At 48.8% G+C, this 18,880-nt stretch overlaps 1 protein-coding gene across 1 annotated transcript; it reads left to right on the top strand.

Annotated features, from left to right (window-relative positions):
* The first annotated feature begins 1,602 nt into the window (after positions 1 to 1,602).
* LOC136535493 (uncharacterized) lies at positions 1,603 to 15,518 on the top strand. The gene is made up of 9 exons (XM_066527749.1): positions 1,603 to 2,962; positions 3,053 to 3,444; positions 11,440 to 11,616; positions 11,701 to 11,775; positions 11,867 to 11,911; positions 12,007 to 12,171; positions 12,687 to 12,765; positions 12,943 to 13,022; positions 15,372 to 15,518. The coding sequence occupies exons 1-9, from the start codon at positions 2,626 to 2,628 to the stop codon at positions 15,516 to 15,518; spliced, it is 1,497 nt and encodes a 498-aa protein (XP_066383846.1). The 5' UTR covers positions 1,603 to 2,625.
* The last annotated feature ends 3,362 nt before the right edge of the window (positions 15,519 to 18,880 follow it).

Consider the following 18,880-nt stretch of genomic DNA (forward strand, 5'->3'; position numbering starts at 1 on the left):
GGGCATTACATAGCCCGAACGGCATCACCAAAAACTCATAAAGGCCGTCGTGGGTGCGGAACGCGGTCTTGGCGATGTCGTCCGGCGCCATACGGACCTGATGATAGCCCGAGCGCAAATCGAGCTTAGTGAAGAACTTTGCGCCATGGAGCTCATCCAGACGCTCGTCGATGACGGGAATTGGGAACGCGTCTTTGACGGTGATGGCGTTCAAAGCGCGGTAGTCGACGCAGAATCTCCAAGACCCGTCGGCCTTCTTGACGAGGAGGACTGGAGAAGAGAACGCGGACGAGCTTCGGCGGATGAGCCCTTGGTCCATCATCACGGCACACTGGCATTCCAATTCGTCCTTGTGCAGGGCCGGATAGCGGTACGGCCGGACCGCCACGGGCTGCACCCCCGGCACCAAGGTGATGCTGTGGTCGCGGCTGCGCGGGGGAGGGAGCCCGTGAGGCTCGACGAAGACATCGGAGAAGGTGTCCAGAAGTTCCTCCAACAGAGAGCTGCTGGCCGCTGTTGCGCTCAGGGTAGGGGCTGCCGGACCGGCGAGAGCGCGCCAGCATACTGCGTTGGCTTGGCGTCTGAAGGATATCGTGCGGGCGCTGAAATCCCACACAATCGGTCCCAAGGTAGCGAGCCACTGAGTGCCCAGCAACACATCGTAACCCGCGAGCGGCATGACGAAGAGATCGACGAAGAACGTGTCGCCGTGGATGGCCAGCGGGGCGTGGCGGAGAACGCCCACGCACGCGACGCGTTCGCCATTGGCCACCGTAGCCGTGAGGCGCGGGTGGTGTTGGATAGGCAGCCCGGAGCAGAGAGCGGCGTCCTCAGAGATGAAGTTGTGTGTGGAACCCGAGTCGAGGAGGGCGGTGAGAGTTGCGTCGCCCAGGACGACCCGGATCTGCATTGTGTCGCTGAAAGCCACACCAGCGATGGCGTGCAGGGAGAATTGAGGCGTTTCCTCAGCCGTGGTGTCCTCCCCGGTAGCCTCCGCTGAGTCGGCCTCGTCATCTTCCACGATGCCATCCAGGAGGAAAAGGTGCTTGCACACCCGGTTGTGGCCCCTGGTGAACTTCTCGTCACAGTTGTAGCAGAGGCCGAGGCGACATCGCTCCTCCTGCTCCGCTTGAGTAAGGTGTTTGATCTGGCGGCCCTCCACGGTGATGGTGGCTGGCGTGGCCGGCTTGGCGCCTGGCGGTGCCGGCAGGGCCAGCCGCGGTGGCGGTGCCGGTAGGAGAGGCCGAGTGGCGGCCTTGGCCGGGGGCGCCGCGTATTGTTCCCGCAGCTCCATCTGCCTGGCGAGACTCATGGCGGCCGCTAGGGTTTGCGGGTTCTGGATCCGTACGTCCATGCTGAGCGGCGGAAGGAGGCCGCCGGTGAACAATTGGACCCTCTGGGCTTCATCGAGGGGGCCAGCGCGGGCTAAGAGCTCCTGGAACCGGTCTTGATATTCTGCGACGGTGCTCGTGCGCCGACAATCGGCCAACTCGAAGAGGGGGGCAGACCGCAACTGCGGCCCGTAGCGCAGATTAAGCAGATCGGTGAATCGGCGCCAGGAAGGGGTCCCCTCGTCAGTCTGGACCTGCATGTACCACAGCTGTGCATCCTCCTCTAGATTGTAGGAGGCCATCCATACCTTCTCCTCCATGATTCGCTGCTGATGGAAGTAGGATTCACAACGATTGATGAAGATCAGCGGATCGGACTTCCCATCATAGCGCGGGAAATCCAGCTTCTGGAACTTCGGCGGCCGGTCGTTGTGGTGTTCGCCGAACCCCTGCTTGGTACCCGAGGAGGACGAGCGCTCGGTGGACAGGAAGTGGATCGCCTTGGAGTTGGCGTCGACGGAGGCCTGCAGGGTCTTGACGGCGGCGGCGAGCATGTCCAGGGTGGCCTTGAGGTCACCATTGTCACCCATGGTGCTGGTGCAGGAAGATGCGGCTGACGTGGACGGAGGGGTGGGCGACGCGGCGGCTGGTGGTGGGGGTGGCGAGGTGGATCGTGTAGGCGAGGATCGCCGGGATCGTGATACCAGGTTGTCAAGGGCGTCGTGTCCTAGGGTAGCTGGCCCTCGACTACGGAGTTCGTAGTCTTCTGCCGTCGTCGTCTAGGGCTGAGGTTTTGCCCCTCGGCCGGCTAGGCTTAGTTGGAGGGAGGAGAGGGAGAGATTAGATGAATAATAACTTGCTTAACTTCCACGGTTCAGGTTTACACCAATGATATAGCCATGCGGCAGTAACAAAGATAACAAATAGACTCCTATAATTAAGGGATACGATCTGATCCTCTTTCCTTGTAGCCACTTTCTGGTTCCGAGCTTGCCTCGCTGGTGCCTGCCGCCTGGTCTCGCGCGCGCTCGGCGGCTCTCCTCACGTCGCGGACACGGCGAGTCCTTGAATATGTGCGTCCCCACATGACATCACCACCGCTGTTCGCAAGAGAGACATGGGCGAGCAATAGCTATGGGGATGGATTTGTCTCCTGGCGCCTTGATTGAGCTGGAGCAGGACCCAGCGCTGGCGGAACTCGTGCGGGACTGGGACTTCTCTCCCGGTAAGAAGTTTCAAGCTGAGGTGTTGCGCAAGTTCTCTTCCTCGGTTCATCACACTTCTTCCTCGCCGGATGGTTCGCTTCTTGCTTGTGGTTTTTCGGAGATTTCTCTTTCGGCTCACTGAGGATTCTGTTGCCATGGCTCTCCACTGCTGCCTTGGAGGAACTCCCGCTGGTTTTCATGTTTCTTTTCAAAAAGAGCGGCATTTTCGCTTCTCTGTTGCATCCAAGAACGTGGGGCTGCTTGTTCGTGCTCTCAAAAGGATCACGACTGATCATTTTGATATATATTTTCATTTGTGGCGTGATGGAGGTGCTGATTGGAAGCGGGAATGGAAAAATTGGGAAAAAGAGGAAGAAGCTAGCTGGACCACAAAGATCAGCAAAAAAAGTAAACACAGGACTTCAGGTAAAAGGGTCTCTTTCAGCAAAAAACTAATTTTAGACTCTCCTGTGTCTAAATCTCGCCCCAAAGAGCTCTTTTCATCTGTGATTACAGTTGGAAGTCTTCTTTGTCCGGCTTCATCTCCCTCTCGTATGCATATTGGAGCCTCCCCTTTTGCTTTGGATTCTGAGAAGCATGCTGGACTCAGTTCAAACCAAGTTCAATGCAGGGATTTTGAAACTGTTAAAGATGGTCGTGAGGAGCATTCGGCTACTGAAAATTTTCTTGTTGATCCAATAACTTCAGTTGTGCAAGCCAGTCCTGATGTTCTTGCTTCTCACAGACTCAATGGTGCTCATCGTGCTGTATCTTCCTCAGTGGTTCCAGTTCAAACGGTTTTCAAAAGGCTCGAGAGAGATCTTGATATTAATTGCAATGATATTCTGGCTGCGAATTGCCCAATTCTCTTCAGCCGAAGCAATATAATGAAGTGCAGCTCCCCCAAGGTGAACGTTATAACTTCACTCCCAACCCTTCAACCAGATTATGCTTTCGCTGTTTAAGCCCGAATCATTTAATACGGGAGTGCCGAAGTGATATCAGGTGCATTTACTGTTTCATTTATGGTCATCGGGCTTGAAATTGCTTTAGAAGAAGAGCCCACCTTAAGCTCAAGTGGGCTGCTAAGCCCAACTTGCAACCATTGAGCACTGTGTGCAGTAATGATGGAAACGTTCAACCTCCTCCTATTCATTGGTCTCTAGGACCTAAGCCTGTTAATGCCCCAAGTGCCCCTCTGCCTTCTTGCTGCTCGCAGAAGATCACTCTTCACATCCCTACTCCGGGGAAGACAAACACAGAGCAACCTGAGCAGCCAGAGCATCCTCAGCCTCCACCTCCTCCCACCTCCGCAAACAGCGCTCAAGCCATGGCGAACTTTGCCATTGATCCAAGGCGTTTCTTCCCAAGCGCGATGATCCTTGAAGATGGTGGACAGCACAGGCGTGCCAGGCGCACCGTCTGTGTCTCTGGAGGGATTGTCAAGAGACATGAAGATTATGCCATCGCGATCACTGAAGCCCAGCTCACCCCGGCGCAGCAGCTCTAGCTCATGCATCTCACCAGGGACTACATAGAAATTGAGGTATGGAAGAATGTCCTCTACTTCGCGCCGCATCTGCATGGTGTGGGAATCTATCAGCTACACGATCCTTGTCAGCGCGATACACTTGCAGTTACAAGTCCGCATTGGATAGGTGGTCATGAAGTTTGTTTCATTAAGCATGATGAGACCCCAATGAATGTGCGCAACTCTCCATACACTAGAAAGAGCTGGTTATTGCTGCTGGGCTATCCACTGGATTTTAAGGATCCTTTGATCCTGAAGCAAGTTTGCAGTGTCTTTGGGCAGCTCCTGTTCTGGAATTCCAGTGACCATTCTCGAGCGCGTGTTCTGGTCAAAGTGATGATTGATAACCCTCTGGAGGTCCCTCGCAGTCTAGTGGTCAAGCATGGTAAAGAGCTTAATGGCACGGGTCGGTCTTGGACCGTTCCTGTGTACATCTTTAATTCAGAGTTCACAAATGCTCAGCCCACTGATGAGGAAGAACCACCTGCTCACAATGGCAACCCTCATCCTTTCGCATCCTTTCGAGGAGCCAGTATTTCCTGGGGAAATCAACAACATAGTTGAGATGGTAGATCAGGTTATGGACCAGTTGATTGAAGCACATCAAAATCAAGGGGCCGTAGAGGAAGATCAGAATTCTGCTGTCATTAGTGAGGCTACCTCATCCTTCTCTGCCCCCATTTTGCAGCCTGCGCAGGGGGCAAACAAAGAAGTCACCATTGAAGCCCAGGGAAGGGTCCTAAACTCTCAGGGGACTGACCAAGATGAAACTAATCAAGAGCAGCTGCAAGCCAAACAACAGCAGGTCACTGTTCCTCCAGAGACATAGAAAGACACTGAGCAGAAGGTAGCTATCTCAAAATTTCTGGCAGATGGGCCCAAGCAACTGATTGCCACTCAAAGCGAGGCTGGCTGTTCCAAGATAATGGGTAGTCTCAGCATTCCAAACTCCCTGATTCACATTGATTTGGCTGCTCTTGGGATTACATCTCTCAGTATTGCTGTTAATATCCCAGATCAGTGTGATGCTCCTCCGCTCAGCCCTCCCATAAGTAATCTACTTATGCAACAAAACCCTGATGATACTCAGTTTCACCCACAGCAAATGTTACTAGACCTTGGTGGTGCTCAGATCCACCCAAACATGCCAGCTCCTTATGCTTATTCCCTGGGCAAAGGTAATCCAATGACTAGGGTATATTACAGAAGAAGGTTCAAGAACAAGGATTTTACTACTGTGTCTCAGTTAAACAGCTCTGATGAGAAGCATATCTGCAACAAAGAAGAGAAAATGTATTACTCCCACCACCACTATGAAGCTTAGAAGGAGTCCAAGACTCATAAAGAAGCTAGACGGACACAAACCTGCTAGTATCTCCCTGAAGAAGGCTCCCACCAGAAACAAGAAGAACAACAAGAATAAAAAGATCAAGCCTCAGTCTGATCTGTTGGGTAACATTCTGCTCTCACCTACTTGCCAAGCCTCTGATTTCCCCGACACTTCAACCATTGCTAAATTTACTAATACGGGCATTATCTTCCCTCAAATACCCATTGCGGAGATACAGAAGTTGGCCATTGAGTCCTGTGGCATCGCTCCTTTGGAGGTGTCAGCCGAACCGCTCCTTGCTTCTAGGCCTCAAGAGGATGGAGGAGCAGATTTGCAGCTTGAAGAAGTGCACCAATGAAGTGTCGGCCTTTTAGTTTCTCTTTTATCAGGGAATGCCCTGTCTTTGAATATTGTACTGAATTCTATCTGAACCTGTTAAGTTGGTCAGAGACTGGTTGGATATGTTGCTTCAGAACCTTTTGTGATTCCTGCACCTTCATGTTGGCAGTATTGGCTTGGTTTCTTTTTATTGTGCTTGCTGATTTCTGGGATTGGTCCCCTGGTTCACTTCCCTCTGATGTGCTTGTGGCTCACAACATTCAGAAAATCTTAAGTGCTCAGTTTCAGTCTTTTTGCTGCTCTCTTTCTCCTCTTTTTTCCTTGGGTTATTTTGATTCTAAGCCCATTACAATTTTTAAGTTCGGAGATACGCCACTATAATTCGCCTATTTGGAGAACTGCCATTATAATTCCATCTATCCTCCATCGGTGTCATTTTCTACACCTCTCGCGTACATGGGCCACTGTCGGATACGTATGTATACAGTAACACACGTACAGCCCAGTGCGCGCCAGGCGGAGCGGCCGCGCTCGCCCGCGGCGGCCAGCGCGCGAGGTGGAGCGGCAGCGCTCGTCCTCGGTCGTCCAGGGCTGCCGCGGCGGCCGCACGATGCCGAGCACCCTGGGCCCTTAACGTCGGTGCCCATGAGAACGTGTAGAGGCTCTGCGCGGCGAGGTGCTGTGCGTCGACATCCGGTCCTTCACCGTCTCGTACTGCTGCCTCAGTGAACTCGGCGCGGCGGTCGCCCACGTCGCTGTCCTCCATCCACGCGACGCTGTGGAGGCCCTCGAGCCAGGTGTCGAACTCGGGCGGCGGATCCGGGTCGTTGCCGGGTCAGTAGGTGCCCCAGCTGCTCTCCTCCACGTTCCCCGCCGTGGTCGCGTACGCGTCGATGTTCTCCGGCAGGAGGCTCTCGAAGATAAATGCAGACCTGTCGCTAAGCAGGACAGCGAGGAAGTTGTTGACGTTCACGTCCTTGCCCATGTAGTCCTTGGGACTCCCACATACACGTCGCTCGGTGGTTGTCCGGGCTGTCCGCGATGTCGTCATACATGAAGACGATGATGTCGTGGGACGGGCCCAGGCTGTCGCTGCAGGCGCTCAAGGAGAACGTCCTCGACCGGGTCGCGCACTACATATCCATGCCCAGCACGCCCACGTCCTGGTCCGCCGCCACCGCATCCGGCAAGAAGAAGGATGGTGCCTGCAGCCGCCGCGGACAGGACGAGAGGGCTGCCGCCAAGGAGCACGTGCGTGAGATCCTCCGCCAGGCCAAGGAGACGGTCGCTAGCCGCAAGTCTGGCAAGAACAACACATCCTCGTCGGAGTGGGCGGGGTCTTGTCGGGGGTCTGCGGGCTGGCTCTTGGCGGCCACGGCACGCGCCGAGGACGCGACCCGCGGGAGGTCCCGCGCAGACCGGCGGAGCGCCCACGCGACCAACGCCAGCCGGACCGGCTCCTCCTTGCGTAGCACGAGCCCCGGCTTGGAGCACGGTGAGCGCGACCAGGGCGTCGCGGAAGCTGCCGTGCGCGTCCAGTGGGCCTGTACGCGTCTATACACGTTCGTGTACGCGTTTTTGTATGAATACGGGTCTGACAGTGGACCCATATACGCAGGAGGTGTAGAAAATGGCATGGATGAGAGAGAGATGGAATTATAATGGCAGCAAATAGGCGAATTGTAATAGCGTATCTCCAAACTTGAAAAATTGTAATGGCTGCTGCACCTACACTTGTTTTTATGGATAACACAATAAATGATAATAGTCCAAACAATAGTTTCAATAGGAGCTGGAACATACTCAATTGGAACATCAAAGGAATCAAGTCTGAAGACAAGTGTAATGCTGTAAAAGAAAAAAATTGATGAAAGCGCTTGTGCAATTTACTGTATTGAAGAGACTAAGAGAGACCATTTTGATCATACTTTTATCAAAAAGCTGGCCCCAAAGCGTTTCAACAAGTTTGCTTTCTCTCCCTCTGTTGGAAATTCTGGAGGCATTCTTATGGGATGGAATAGCTCCCTCTTTAATGGAGATATCATTGAGAGTAACAAATTCTCCATCACAGTCAAGTTCTCTTCGTTACATAATGGTCATCATTGGTTTCTTACCACTGTTTATGGACCTTGTCAAGACCCTGATAGGGATGATTTTGTTCTCTGGCTTAATAACCTTCAAATTGATGATACTGTCAATTGGATGATAATGGATGACTTCAATTTCTATAGATCCCTGAGTGACAGAAATAAAAGTGGAGGCAATATGAATGACATTATGATATTCAATGAAATTATAAGCAACCTGGGGCTCCTAGAAATTCCCCTCAAAGGGAGAAAATACACTTGGAGCAATATGCAAGACGATCCCCTCCTTGAGCAAATTGATTGGGTCTTCACTTCAGCTAATTGGATCTCTGTCTACCCGGATACTCTTCTTCTACCACTAGCAAGACCAACTTCAGACCATATCCCTTGTAAAATTCAAATTGGCACCAATATTCCCAAGGCGCAAGTATTCAGATTTGAAAATTATTGGGCTGATCATCCTGAGTTCATGGAGCTGGTTAAGTCTGTATGGTCTGCTAATGTCAGAGCCTCAAACAGCGCCGCAAGAATCAGCTCTAAATTCAAACTCCTGAGAGCTGCACTTAAAAAATGGAGTAAGAAACTATCCAACCTCTCCAGGTTAATTAAAATTTGCAGCAGCAAGCTTGAGGTTCTTGACTCCCTGGAAGAACAAAGACCCCTCTTTATTCAAGAATACAACTTCAGAAATATTCTTAAGGCTCACATCCTGAGATTACATGGCTATAAAAAAGAATATTGGAAGAAAAGGTATACTGTAAGATGGACCAAGATGGGTGATGAACAAATTTTTTTCATGCTGCAGCCACTGAAAGGTATCGGATTAACACCATCACCAACCTGATTGTGGAGGATGGTAGGACTGTAACTGAACATAGTGAAAAAGCAGCTTTGCTACTGGAGGATTTCAAAAAAAGGATGGGATGCTCTTCTAACCCTATAATGCTTTTTAACCTGGAAGAACCGGTGCAGCCAAGAAATGACTTGGAATCTTTCTCTAGGTCCTTTTCCACCATTGACATTGATGAGGTAATCAAACACATGCCTCCTGACAAAGCCCCAGGCCCCGATGGTTTCAATGGACTCTTTATGAAAAAATGTTGGAACATTATAAAAGAAGACATATACACTTTGTGCTTTGATTTCTTCAATGGCAATCTGAGTCTAGAAGCCATCAACAATTCATTCATTACACTGATTCCTAAAGTGCAGAATCCTACAAGTGTTAATGATTTCAGGCCCATTTCTCTTCTAAGTGGGGTCATCAAAATCATCACAAAGCTCTTGGCTAATAGGCTGCAAGAAAAAATAATACCGCTGATTCATACCAATCAATATGGTTTTATAAAAAGCAGAACAATACAAGATTGTTTGGCCTGGGCTTATGAATACATATATCAGTGTCAACACTCCAAAAAAGAGCTTATTATCCTGAAATTGGACTTTACAAAAGCTTTTGATACAATTGAACATAACACAATCTTGTTGATGATGAGGAGCTTGGGGTTCCCTGAAATTTGGATTAACTGGATTGAGAGGATTCTGATCTCTGGTTCTTACTCGATTCTTCTGAATGGTGTGCCAGGTAATTATTTCCATTGTCGCCGAGGGGTCAGGCAAGGTGACCCCTTGTCACCACTTCTTTTTGTGCTTGCTGCAGACCTTCTACAGTACATTGTCAACAAAGCCTATCAGCAAGGTCTATTTGAGCTGCCTATTCCTTCTTTTGAGCTGGATCAGTTCCCCATTGTTCAATATGCTGACGACACTACTCTAGTCATGAAAGCTTCTCAAAGAGAGTTATTCATCCAGAAAGGCCTTCTGGAATCCTTCTCGCAATCAACAGGGCTGAGAGTCAACTACAGGAAGTCTTGCCTTGTTCCCTTAAATCTCTCTCCTGAAAAAGCTCAACTCCTTGCTGGTGTCTTCGGCTGCAATTTGGAATCTCTTCCTTTTACCTACCTTGGACTGCCATTGGGAACAACAAACAGCCTGTTCGTTTGGCTGTGGCTCGTCGTAAACGATCGTAAATTTTCAGCCGGAACAGTATTTTTCTCTCACACAAACCAGCCAGCAGTACTTCTTCATGAACCAGCAACGATACAAACCAGCCAACCGAACAGGCTGAAAACCTCGGGTTGAACATTACGGTCCCATTATGACTAAAGTTGAAAGAAGGCTCACGGCAACTTCTACCTTCCTGACCCATGCAGGAAGGCTTCAGCTAGTTAATTCTGCCCTCTCTTCACTGCCCACCTATGCCATGTGTACCTTGGAGGTGCCGGTGGCCGTCATTGAGTATATTGATAGAGCAAGACGTCACTACCTTTGGAGAGGTTCAGACTCCAATGCAAAGATGAAACCACTGGTGGCCTGGAGTAAATGTTCAAAGCCAAAAAGAAAAGGAGGATCGGGAATTATCAATCTTAGGAGTCAAAACAAGACCCTTCTTTTGAAGCATCCGGACAAATTTTATAATAGGAAGGATATCCCATGGGTGAAGCTGATCTGGAATGCGCATTATTCCTAGGGTCAGGTGCCACATGCTTCGACAGATAAGGGCCCCTTTTGGTGGAAGGATGTCCTAAAATTATGTGACATGTTCAGAGGAATTGCGAAGTACACTTTTGGAGATGGTTCCACGGTGCTTTTCTGGTCTGACCTTTGGAATGACAACATCCTAGAATCCAAATTCCCAAGGCTCTATTCCTTTGCCAGGAATAAGAACATCTCAGTGGCCAGGTTTTTGTCTAATAACACTCTGGAGGCCCAATTTCACTTGCCCTTATTAGAGCAGGCCTTCCAAGAATTCCAAAGTCTCCAAGAATTAATTCAAGATCTGCAGGTCGATCAGAATTCAAAGGATTCCTGGGAATACATTTGGGGAAGCAAGAACTACTACTCATCAAAGTGCTACAACTTTCCTTACAATAATATACAACCCCCATCCCCTTTTCTCTGGATTTGGAACTCCAGATGCTGCAACAAACTTAGAGTTTTTTTGTGGCTCCTCTTGATGGACAGACTAAACACAAGGAACATTCTGAGAAGGAAAAAGCACAAGCTTCAGGGAAACAACTACAATTGTGTTCTATGCAGCAACAACGTTGAAGAAACTGTTTTTCATTTGTTCTTCAGCTGCCCCTTTAGCCAAGCCTGCTGGCAACAACTTGGTATAAATTGGGACTTCACAATGGATTTCTTCCGGATGATGCAGCAAGCCAAGGTCCAACATAACAATCCATTTTTTATGGAGACCTTCATCATTGCCACCTGGCAGATTTGGAAGCAGAGAAACAACTTTATATTTGACAGAGGCCGGCCGTACTTTGATTCTTGGAAAAGCTCTTTCTATGAAGAAGTTAGACTACGGGCCCATAGATTCAGTTCTGCTAAGAGCTCTGTCTTCCTTTCTTGTACAGCTGCTCTAGTTTAGCTTTGCTGCCCACCTCGGGCTTGCTTCCCTTTTTGTTTCCTCTTGTTTAGAGTTGTTGTTGCTCTTTTTGTTTTATAAAAAGTTTACAGTGGGGGCCTCCCCTGCTGTATTTTCCGCTCAAAAAATGGTTAACAGATTTTTTTAAACGGATGGTTAACAGATTGTACTGGTCTTGTGCAGGGGCATGCTAAGAAGCCTCTGGAGGAGGTGATTCAGGCTGCACAGAAGGCCCCTCCTTCAAGAGACTTCTATGGTGCTTCAGAAGCTGCCTACAAGCGTAATGGGGTACCTGCATTGACTGCTGAGGTCAAGAAAGCATCCCCAAGTAGGGGCGTGCTCAGGGAGAACTTTGATCCTGTATGTTCTGGGCTCATTAGCTGTGGAACCTAGAGTCAGTTTCAGTGGTTGGTTATGTAACTAAAAAGTAATTTTCTATTGCAGGTTGAAATTGCTCAAGCTTATGAAAAGAATGGTGCTGCATGTTTGAGCATTTTGACAGATGAGAAGTACTTTCAGGTATATTTCAATTGATTTTAATTGATTGTGTCTGCGGGGATCATAGATGTTATGCTTACCTGGTTTCCCTTAATTTGCTTCGATTGTACAGGGAAGCTTTGAGAATCTTGAGAAGGTGCGCACCTCAGGAGTGAAGGTACTGATGCATTTAAGTGTTTTTTTTTCTGAGAATGATTATGAGTTACCATACCAATACTTCTGAAGATGTAAAAATTTCTCTTGTGAATGCAGTGCCCCCTTCTCTGCAAAGAGTTTGTCATTGATAAGTGGCAAATCTATAATGCTCGCTCTAAGGGTGCTGATGCAATTCTATTAATTGCTGCTGTGCTACCAGATGTTGACATAACGTACTGTCTTAAGATTTGCGCAGGGTTGGGAATGACAGCTCTTATTGAGGTTCGACGTGTTATGCATTTCATTTTGTTGTACCCACCCATTAATTAGAAACTGGTGACTTTTCCAGTGTTGGATGGCAGAATGAACCATAGTAATTTACTTTGCATGATGAAAAAGTTTAACGTTCTCCTTTTTAGTAAAATCGCATAGTTTACTTCACATGATAGAATGAACCATAGTAGTTTGCTTATGCTTCTATATCATGTTAGAGACTTGTTCTCGAACGATCATTCTGTGTGTTTTATTCAAATACTCAACAAGTAATTTGACAAAAGAAATGTTATGCATTTTTTCATTTGTGTCTTCATATGGAAATAGTGTGGAATAACTTGCAATTTCTTGCTGGTCTCATAAGGCGGTGAGTCACCTCCTAGATACCGCCTAGCGCCTTTTTGAACCCTGTCTGTATGCTGGTCTCATAATATTTTTCTGAATAAAAGACAAGTGTGATAAACTCAAATAGTCCACAGTAAGCTAAGATTGATTTTGATATTCTTGTGGGATTTATATTCTAGGTTCATGATGAAAGAGAGATGGAGCGTGTTCTGAAGATAAATGGAGTTAAGCTTCTTGGTATCTATAACCGAAGCCTTGGTATGGGATTCCTCTTGTGCTTGTTTTTCTTTTTTCTATAGAAGACATCTTGTCATCTTTAAGTTTGAACTTTTCTATTTCACCAAGTACTAATGCTTCCCACTTGTTTTTTCTCTAAACCTTTTTTCTGATGAATGCTTATATTATTTTATTTTCTACAAATTATTTACACTGCAGAGACATTTGTTGTTGATACTTCAAACACCAAGATGTTGCTTGAGAAGCATGGTGATAGCATCAGGGAGAAAGGAATTTTGGTAATATCATTGTTTTGGGTGTATATTTGATTCATTAAAATAACCTTGTCAGGTTCTAGTTCCATATTTGATTCATTAGAATAACCTAGTGCGTACATTCTGTGGGCTCAGACACATAGAACACAAATAGGAACTTCCATATTTCAATGCCAAATAAGTGTGGTATTCTCTAAACACAAATTGGAGAGAATTTCTTATTTGGCCCTGATTGAAACTTGCTTTTCTTCCTTGGCCCCGGAACAAATTTTCTTACCTATTTGGCCTCACTTGAACTTTTGATTTCTAATCTGGCCTTACCGTCGGCTGCGGCCTCTAACGGCGTTAACTGGTACATGAAATGACCAACTTACCCCTCAGATATTATGAGGAACCAAAGAGCATTTGTGGGGTTTGGTGTTTGATTGTTCCATGCTAATTTGCCTGCTCAAAGTTGTTTATAGTAGCGTTTGCATCACAATGCCAGCAGCAGTTCCAGGGCCATGGAAAAAAAGCAACACGCTTTCCTTTTCCACAACCATCGCCAAAAAAACACGAGCTCCGCTCGGTCTGGACTCCACCACTGCTGCCTGCCGCATGTGGCCACTGGCAAAGCCACGCCTCCCACAGAGCCTGCCGCTGCGCCTGGCGTCCGTCACCGCCCGCGGCCCCGTCAGTGCCTTGCCGTCTGCCGCCCACGCCCTAGCAAAGCCGTGCGCTGCCACCTGCCGTGTGCCGCCCTTGGCCCCCGGGAAATCACACCTGCCGCCGCGCCTGCCTATTTTGCTTTTCCATTTGTTGATTGTCATTAGCGATGTGTTCAAGAAATCCAGAAAGATCCCCGCACACGATTGCCGTTGGCCTCCATTCAGCACGAGCCGGCGCCCCCTAGTGCCCAGCATGCGCTGCTCAGGCCGCTGACTAGCGCCCAGGCCCCACCGCCCCCAGGTCATGCCATGCCGCCTTGTGCCCAGGCTACGCCGCTCGGCCTGCCGCCCCACCGTGCACCAAGCCACTGCTGCCGCCGCTAGGGTTGAGAAGGGAGAGTGGGAGGGAGACGGGATAGATGGAGGAGATGACACGAAGGAGAGACATGCCTGACTCCTTGGGCCCTGTAATATCCCAGGGATATTTTTGTCAGTTTAACAAAAACCTGACAAGTCAATCTTGATCAACTTGGACGGAGGTGACGGTAAGGCCAGATTAGAAATCAAAAGTTCAAGTGAGGCCAAATAGATAAGAAAATTTGTTTCAGGGCCAAGAAAGAAAGGCAAGTTTCAATCAGGGCCAAATAAGAAATTTTCTCCAAATCGGAAGCCATGGTAAATATCCAGTTTTAACCTGTATGTCTTAGGAGCTACGTGCATGCATTGAATGAATCCTGCTCTTGGCCTTTGTGGCGTTTGAAGCATACTGAATGTCTTTGAGTTCTACACGTTATCTTATTTTGCGGGAGGGAGTTTATTGGAAACCTTATTCAGAAATGTGAAAAGGCACTGGAATGGCCTGTTTTCCAATTTGTTGAACATATGAACATATGTGAAAATAAGTTTCTTTACAGCCAAAGGGAAACAGGAAAGAGATTATGAAACTGAAACTGACAAGTTATTTTAAGCAGATATGTCAACTTATATTCGACATTGCAGTTGTAGTGTATGTATTGCATATTGCTAGGGCATTTTTCTAGGAGAGAATTCCTTATTTGACACTGGGAAAATGAGTCGTTCCTTTCTTGGCCTTGAAATTTTCTTCGTTCCCTATTTGACACTCACTTCAACTTTCATCCCTAATTTGACACTACCGTCAAATCCGTTAGCTAACGGTGTTAACTGGCTGTTAAAAAGACGTTTTTGCCCCTAGAAAAAAAAGCGGCGAAGCAAATTTGAGAGAAAAAAAAACCCGCGCCTTTTTTTTTGCAGCTGGGCGCATGCATCAGAGGCGGGTGCAGGTTTTTTTTTCCTCTCAAATTTGCTTCGCCGCTTTTTTTTCTAGGGGCAAAAACGTCTTTTTAATAGCCAGTTAACACCGTTAGCTAACGGATTTGACGGTAGTGTCAAATTAGGGATGAAAGTTGAAGTGAGTGTCAAATAGGGAACGAAGAAAATTTTAGGACCAAGAAAGGAACGACTCATTTTCCTAGTGTCAAATAAGGAATTCTCTCTTTTCGTAGCTTGCTATTAATTCCTTTGTTTCTGGAGTAGGACTATTAGGTGTCATGATCCATAATTTACAAGAACATTCTGTAGAATTAGTAAGAGGAGGAAGGGTTAAGGATTTACCCGGTGTAAGATATCGCATTATTCGAGGAACCCTAGATGCTATCACCGTAAAGAATCGTCCTAATTGTTTATCTTTTCCCTTTATACTTTTCAGGTGGTTGGTGAATCAGGTCTGTTTACTCCAGATGATGTTGCTTATGTGCAGAATGCTGGTGTTTCTGCTGTAAGTTCCCCCTGGTTCCTTGTCAATTCAGATTCTGTCCGACATGATTTGAGAAACCTTTTTGGCAACATCTTCTGAACCACTTATTACTTTATACTATTTCGCCTTATTTGAGAAACCTTCAACTGCAAAAAATTTGCCTCCTCTGGTAAATATCTTAGTTGTGTATTCCTGATGCATTTTATCCTTCTTCATTGCCGAGCAGCAGACTGATTTACCTATGCAAAGATCCATTCATAGGATAGGGTAGTGTACTTTTCAAGTGTGTCGAAGGGTAATTGGCCACCCGCTGTGGATGCACGACGACCAACTCAACCTGAAGGAAGTGCCATCAGTATCTCGCCGGACTCCGGAGGCACAGTTGTTGGTCGGACAAAGAGTTCTCCCCCGATGTCGGAGAAAGCCTGGGGAAAGAGGGCAGCGGTAGATTAGCCGGCCCAGAAGAGGAGGAAGACGGCGGGTTCTGCTTCCATCAAACCGGGTGGCATCTCGCTTGGCGATGATCAGACCAGTCGAACGCGGAGGACTGCTGTGTTCGACTGGTCGGATGACAATGAAGTTCCGACGGATCCTCCATCAAGCACGAAGGAGCCTCCGCGCAGCACTCTCATGGGGAGTCAATCAAGGGGAGGCGAAGAAGTCCCCGAGCAGCATACGAGGGAAGTTCCCGTACAGCAGACGACGGGAGTCCCCGTACAGCAGACGATGGGAGTCCCTACGTGGCAAGCGACGGAAGTCCCCGAGCAACAAGAGGAGGCAAACTCGGAGCAGCAGGCAGAGGGAACCCTAGAGCAGCAGACAGAAAAGAGGTCGACTATGGAGGAGCCGAGACCTCCCCCACAGAGCACGGGAGTCGACCCCATGACTGCACCTGGGGGCTCAGGCAGGCACCGCCGGTTCAAGAAATTGAGCTGACATACCAAACCATAAGTATTCTTGTATTGGATTTTCTTTGCTGGAGTTTCTTAACTTTTGTTGTGACTGACGAGCTAACTTGATGCAGAGCAAGCCGTACGACGGATCCAATCTCGCCCATCCAAACTGACGAGCAGCCGAAGGCTGGCTCCGAGATGGAGGGAATGCCGGTGGATCCCATCCTAGAGTCCCCAGGTACTCATCAGCATGCGGGGGAGCCAATTGCCCCCATTGGCGGACTTGACGGCGGCAAACAGTTATCGTCGACAGCGAATGAGTCGGCGGCAGCGCCCTCGACAACAGTAGGCACCGCCGAGCCCTCTGGAGTAGAACTGTAGTTACCAACATCACGCTAGAATCTGGGGCGGAGAATCTTGCGGTGCCGAAGGAGCAGACGGCGCTCCCCAAGGCGTCGGAGGGAATGGTTGGACCCGCTATCCGGCCACCGAGTCCTCAGGTGGTGCCTTCGGCAGCTGTAGAGGAGGACATGGTGGAGGAGATCGAGCGTGAGGAGCCTCGACCCCAAGCTATCTGAATCCTCCGAAGGTGTGGCGATGACATAGTAATTGTCGAAGAGGAGGACACCACCAGGGAGTTCAGGAGACTAGAAACCGCCCTTACCGGGGTGATGAAGCAAATTAAGGTTAGTACTGCGTCTAAAATGCTCCTCTTTGACTTTTGTAACCGCATTTTGACATTGTCATTATGCATTTGTAGGAGATAACGTGAACTGTCGAGCAGCGCTGCTAGCTGATAAAGAGGATGGAGCCCCTCGCCGAGGAGAACGAAAAACTCAAAGAGGCGATGAACGTCTCGGAGAGAAACATCCAGAGGGCCCGGCATGAACGAGACCTTGCAGAGTCCAACGCGCGGGACCTAGAATATCAGAAGGGGGTCCTGTCCGAGCGGTTGGCGGCTGCGTCCGAGCAGCTGTGGAGCCAGTCCACACAGATGCAGAGCCAATCCGAGCAGCTGGCTGCTGTCTCCGGACAACTAAGAAGCATCTCCGAGCAGTTGGAATAGAAATCCGAGGAGCTCAGAAGTGTATCCGAGCATAAAGCAGGTAGATTATATTGGCGAATGCACTTGGTATTGACGAACAGACATATTTTTAGTGGTAACTGTTGCGCTTGTAGAGCAAGATGCGGAGCTCGGCCAACTGCGCCAAGCCGTCGAACAACTTCATCAGGAGAAGGCGAAGGAGTCTGAGCGAGCAGACAAGCTAGCCGAGGAATTGAAAGGTGAATACCTCCTAGTCGAAATTACTATTGAATTAGTTTTCTTGTATGATGGAACATTGTAACGCTTGTAGGCTACTGTCATAAAGCCAAGGCACAGTTTGATGTGCTGGTGCAGGAGGCCAGGACCCAAAGGGATAACTTCGACGCTGTAGTCGCCGCAATTAAACCGGTGCTTGACTGCATCGACCTAGAAATGGGTATTCAGCTCGACGGCAGGCGGCAACGGTCGGACACCATCATCCAGAGGTGTAAGATAGCATGAGAGAACTTCAAAAGCTTCAATCATGACGCCGTACTGTCCGTCGCTACTCACGTCCTTGCGGTGGTTCGGTCCCATTACCCGGCTATCGACCTTCAGGCGATTGGGGTTGGGTTCGCCGAAGGACTGAGCGATACGGAGACCCAGCAGTTGGAGGATCAGGTAGAAGACTCTGCGAAGAAACTGGCCGACGACATAGACCTATTCGGTGAGACTGACGGTGATGGCGGAGCTCAGTGATCTGCTTAGAGATCGTCATTTGTAATATCCTGACAGTGTAGTTAGAACGCGCGAAAGCGCAAAAAACATTTATGTATGTGAGGAATGTTGTGAGGTGCATGTATATGCAGTTTGCTTGTATTTTTGGTGGAAAAAATCCTCGTAGTGTTGACCATGACGTATTTATGCGGAGTATAAGTAGAGTCCGAGCAGTTAGTTCGATACTGACCCCTATGGCCTCAGCTAGCCCATAGTCCATAACGTCGAGCGTGGAGCCCGTGCACGTGTAGGAGGAATAGGCGTGACCAAGGAACCACAGCCGACCACCCGTAACGCAGAGCGCAGAGCCCGTAGCACGTATAGGGAGAGATCGGAGACTAGGTTTTCTCCATAGAGAACAGAGCGAAACATGTGCTGCTCGGCGATTGTCGAAATAACTTGGAGATATAGATAGTATAAGCGGCGATCGAGCAATTAGCTCTGTACTGAACTCTCGGCCTTGGCTAGCCCATAGTCCATAACATCGAGCACGGAGCTCGTGGACGTGTAGGATGAACAGGCGTGACCAAGGAACCACAGCCGACCACCCATAACGCAGAGCATAGAGCCCGTGGCACGTGTAGGGAGAGACCGGAGACTGGGTCTTCTCCAAAGAGAACAGAAAAGAAAGTATGCTGCTTACTGATCGGCAAAATATCTTGGAGAGTTGGAGCAAAGTGTTCGGTGATTTGGAGAAGACTTATTTGTCGATTTTTGGTGAAAATGTGTCGGCGATTTGGAGAAATCGTTCAGCGATATTGGAGGAA

The sequence above is a fragment of the Miscanthus floridulus genome, unplaced genomic scaffold (genome assembly GCF_019320115.1).
Source record: "Miscanthus floridulus cultivar M001 unplaced genomic scaffold, ASM1932011v1 os_995_1_2, whole genome shotgun sequence".
NCBI classification, from domain to species: domain Eukaryota; kingdom Viridiplantae; phylum Streptophyta; class Magnoliopsida; order Poales; family Poaceae; genus Miscanthus; species Miscanthus floridulus.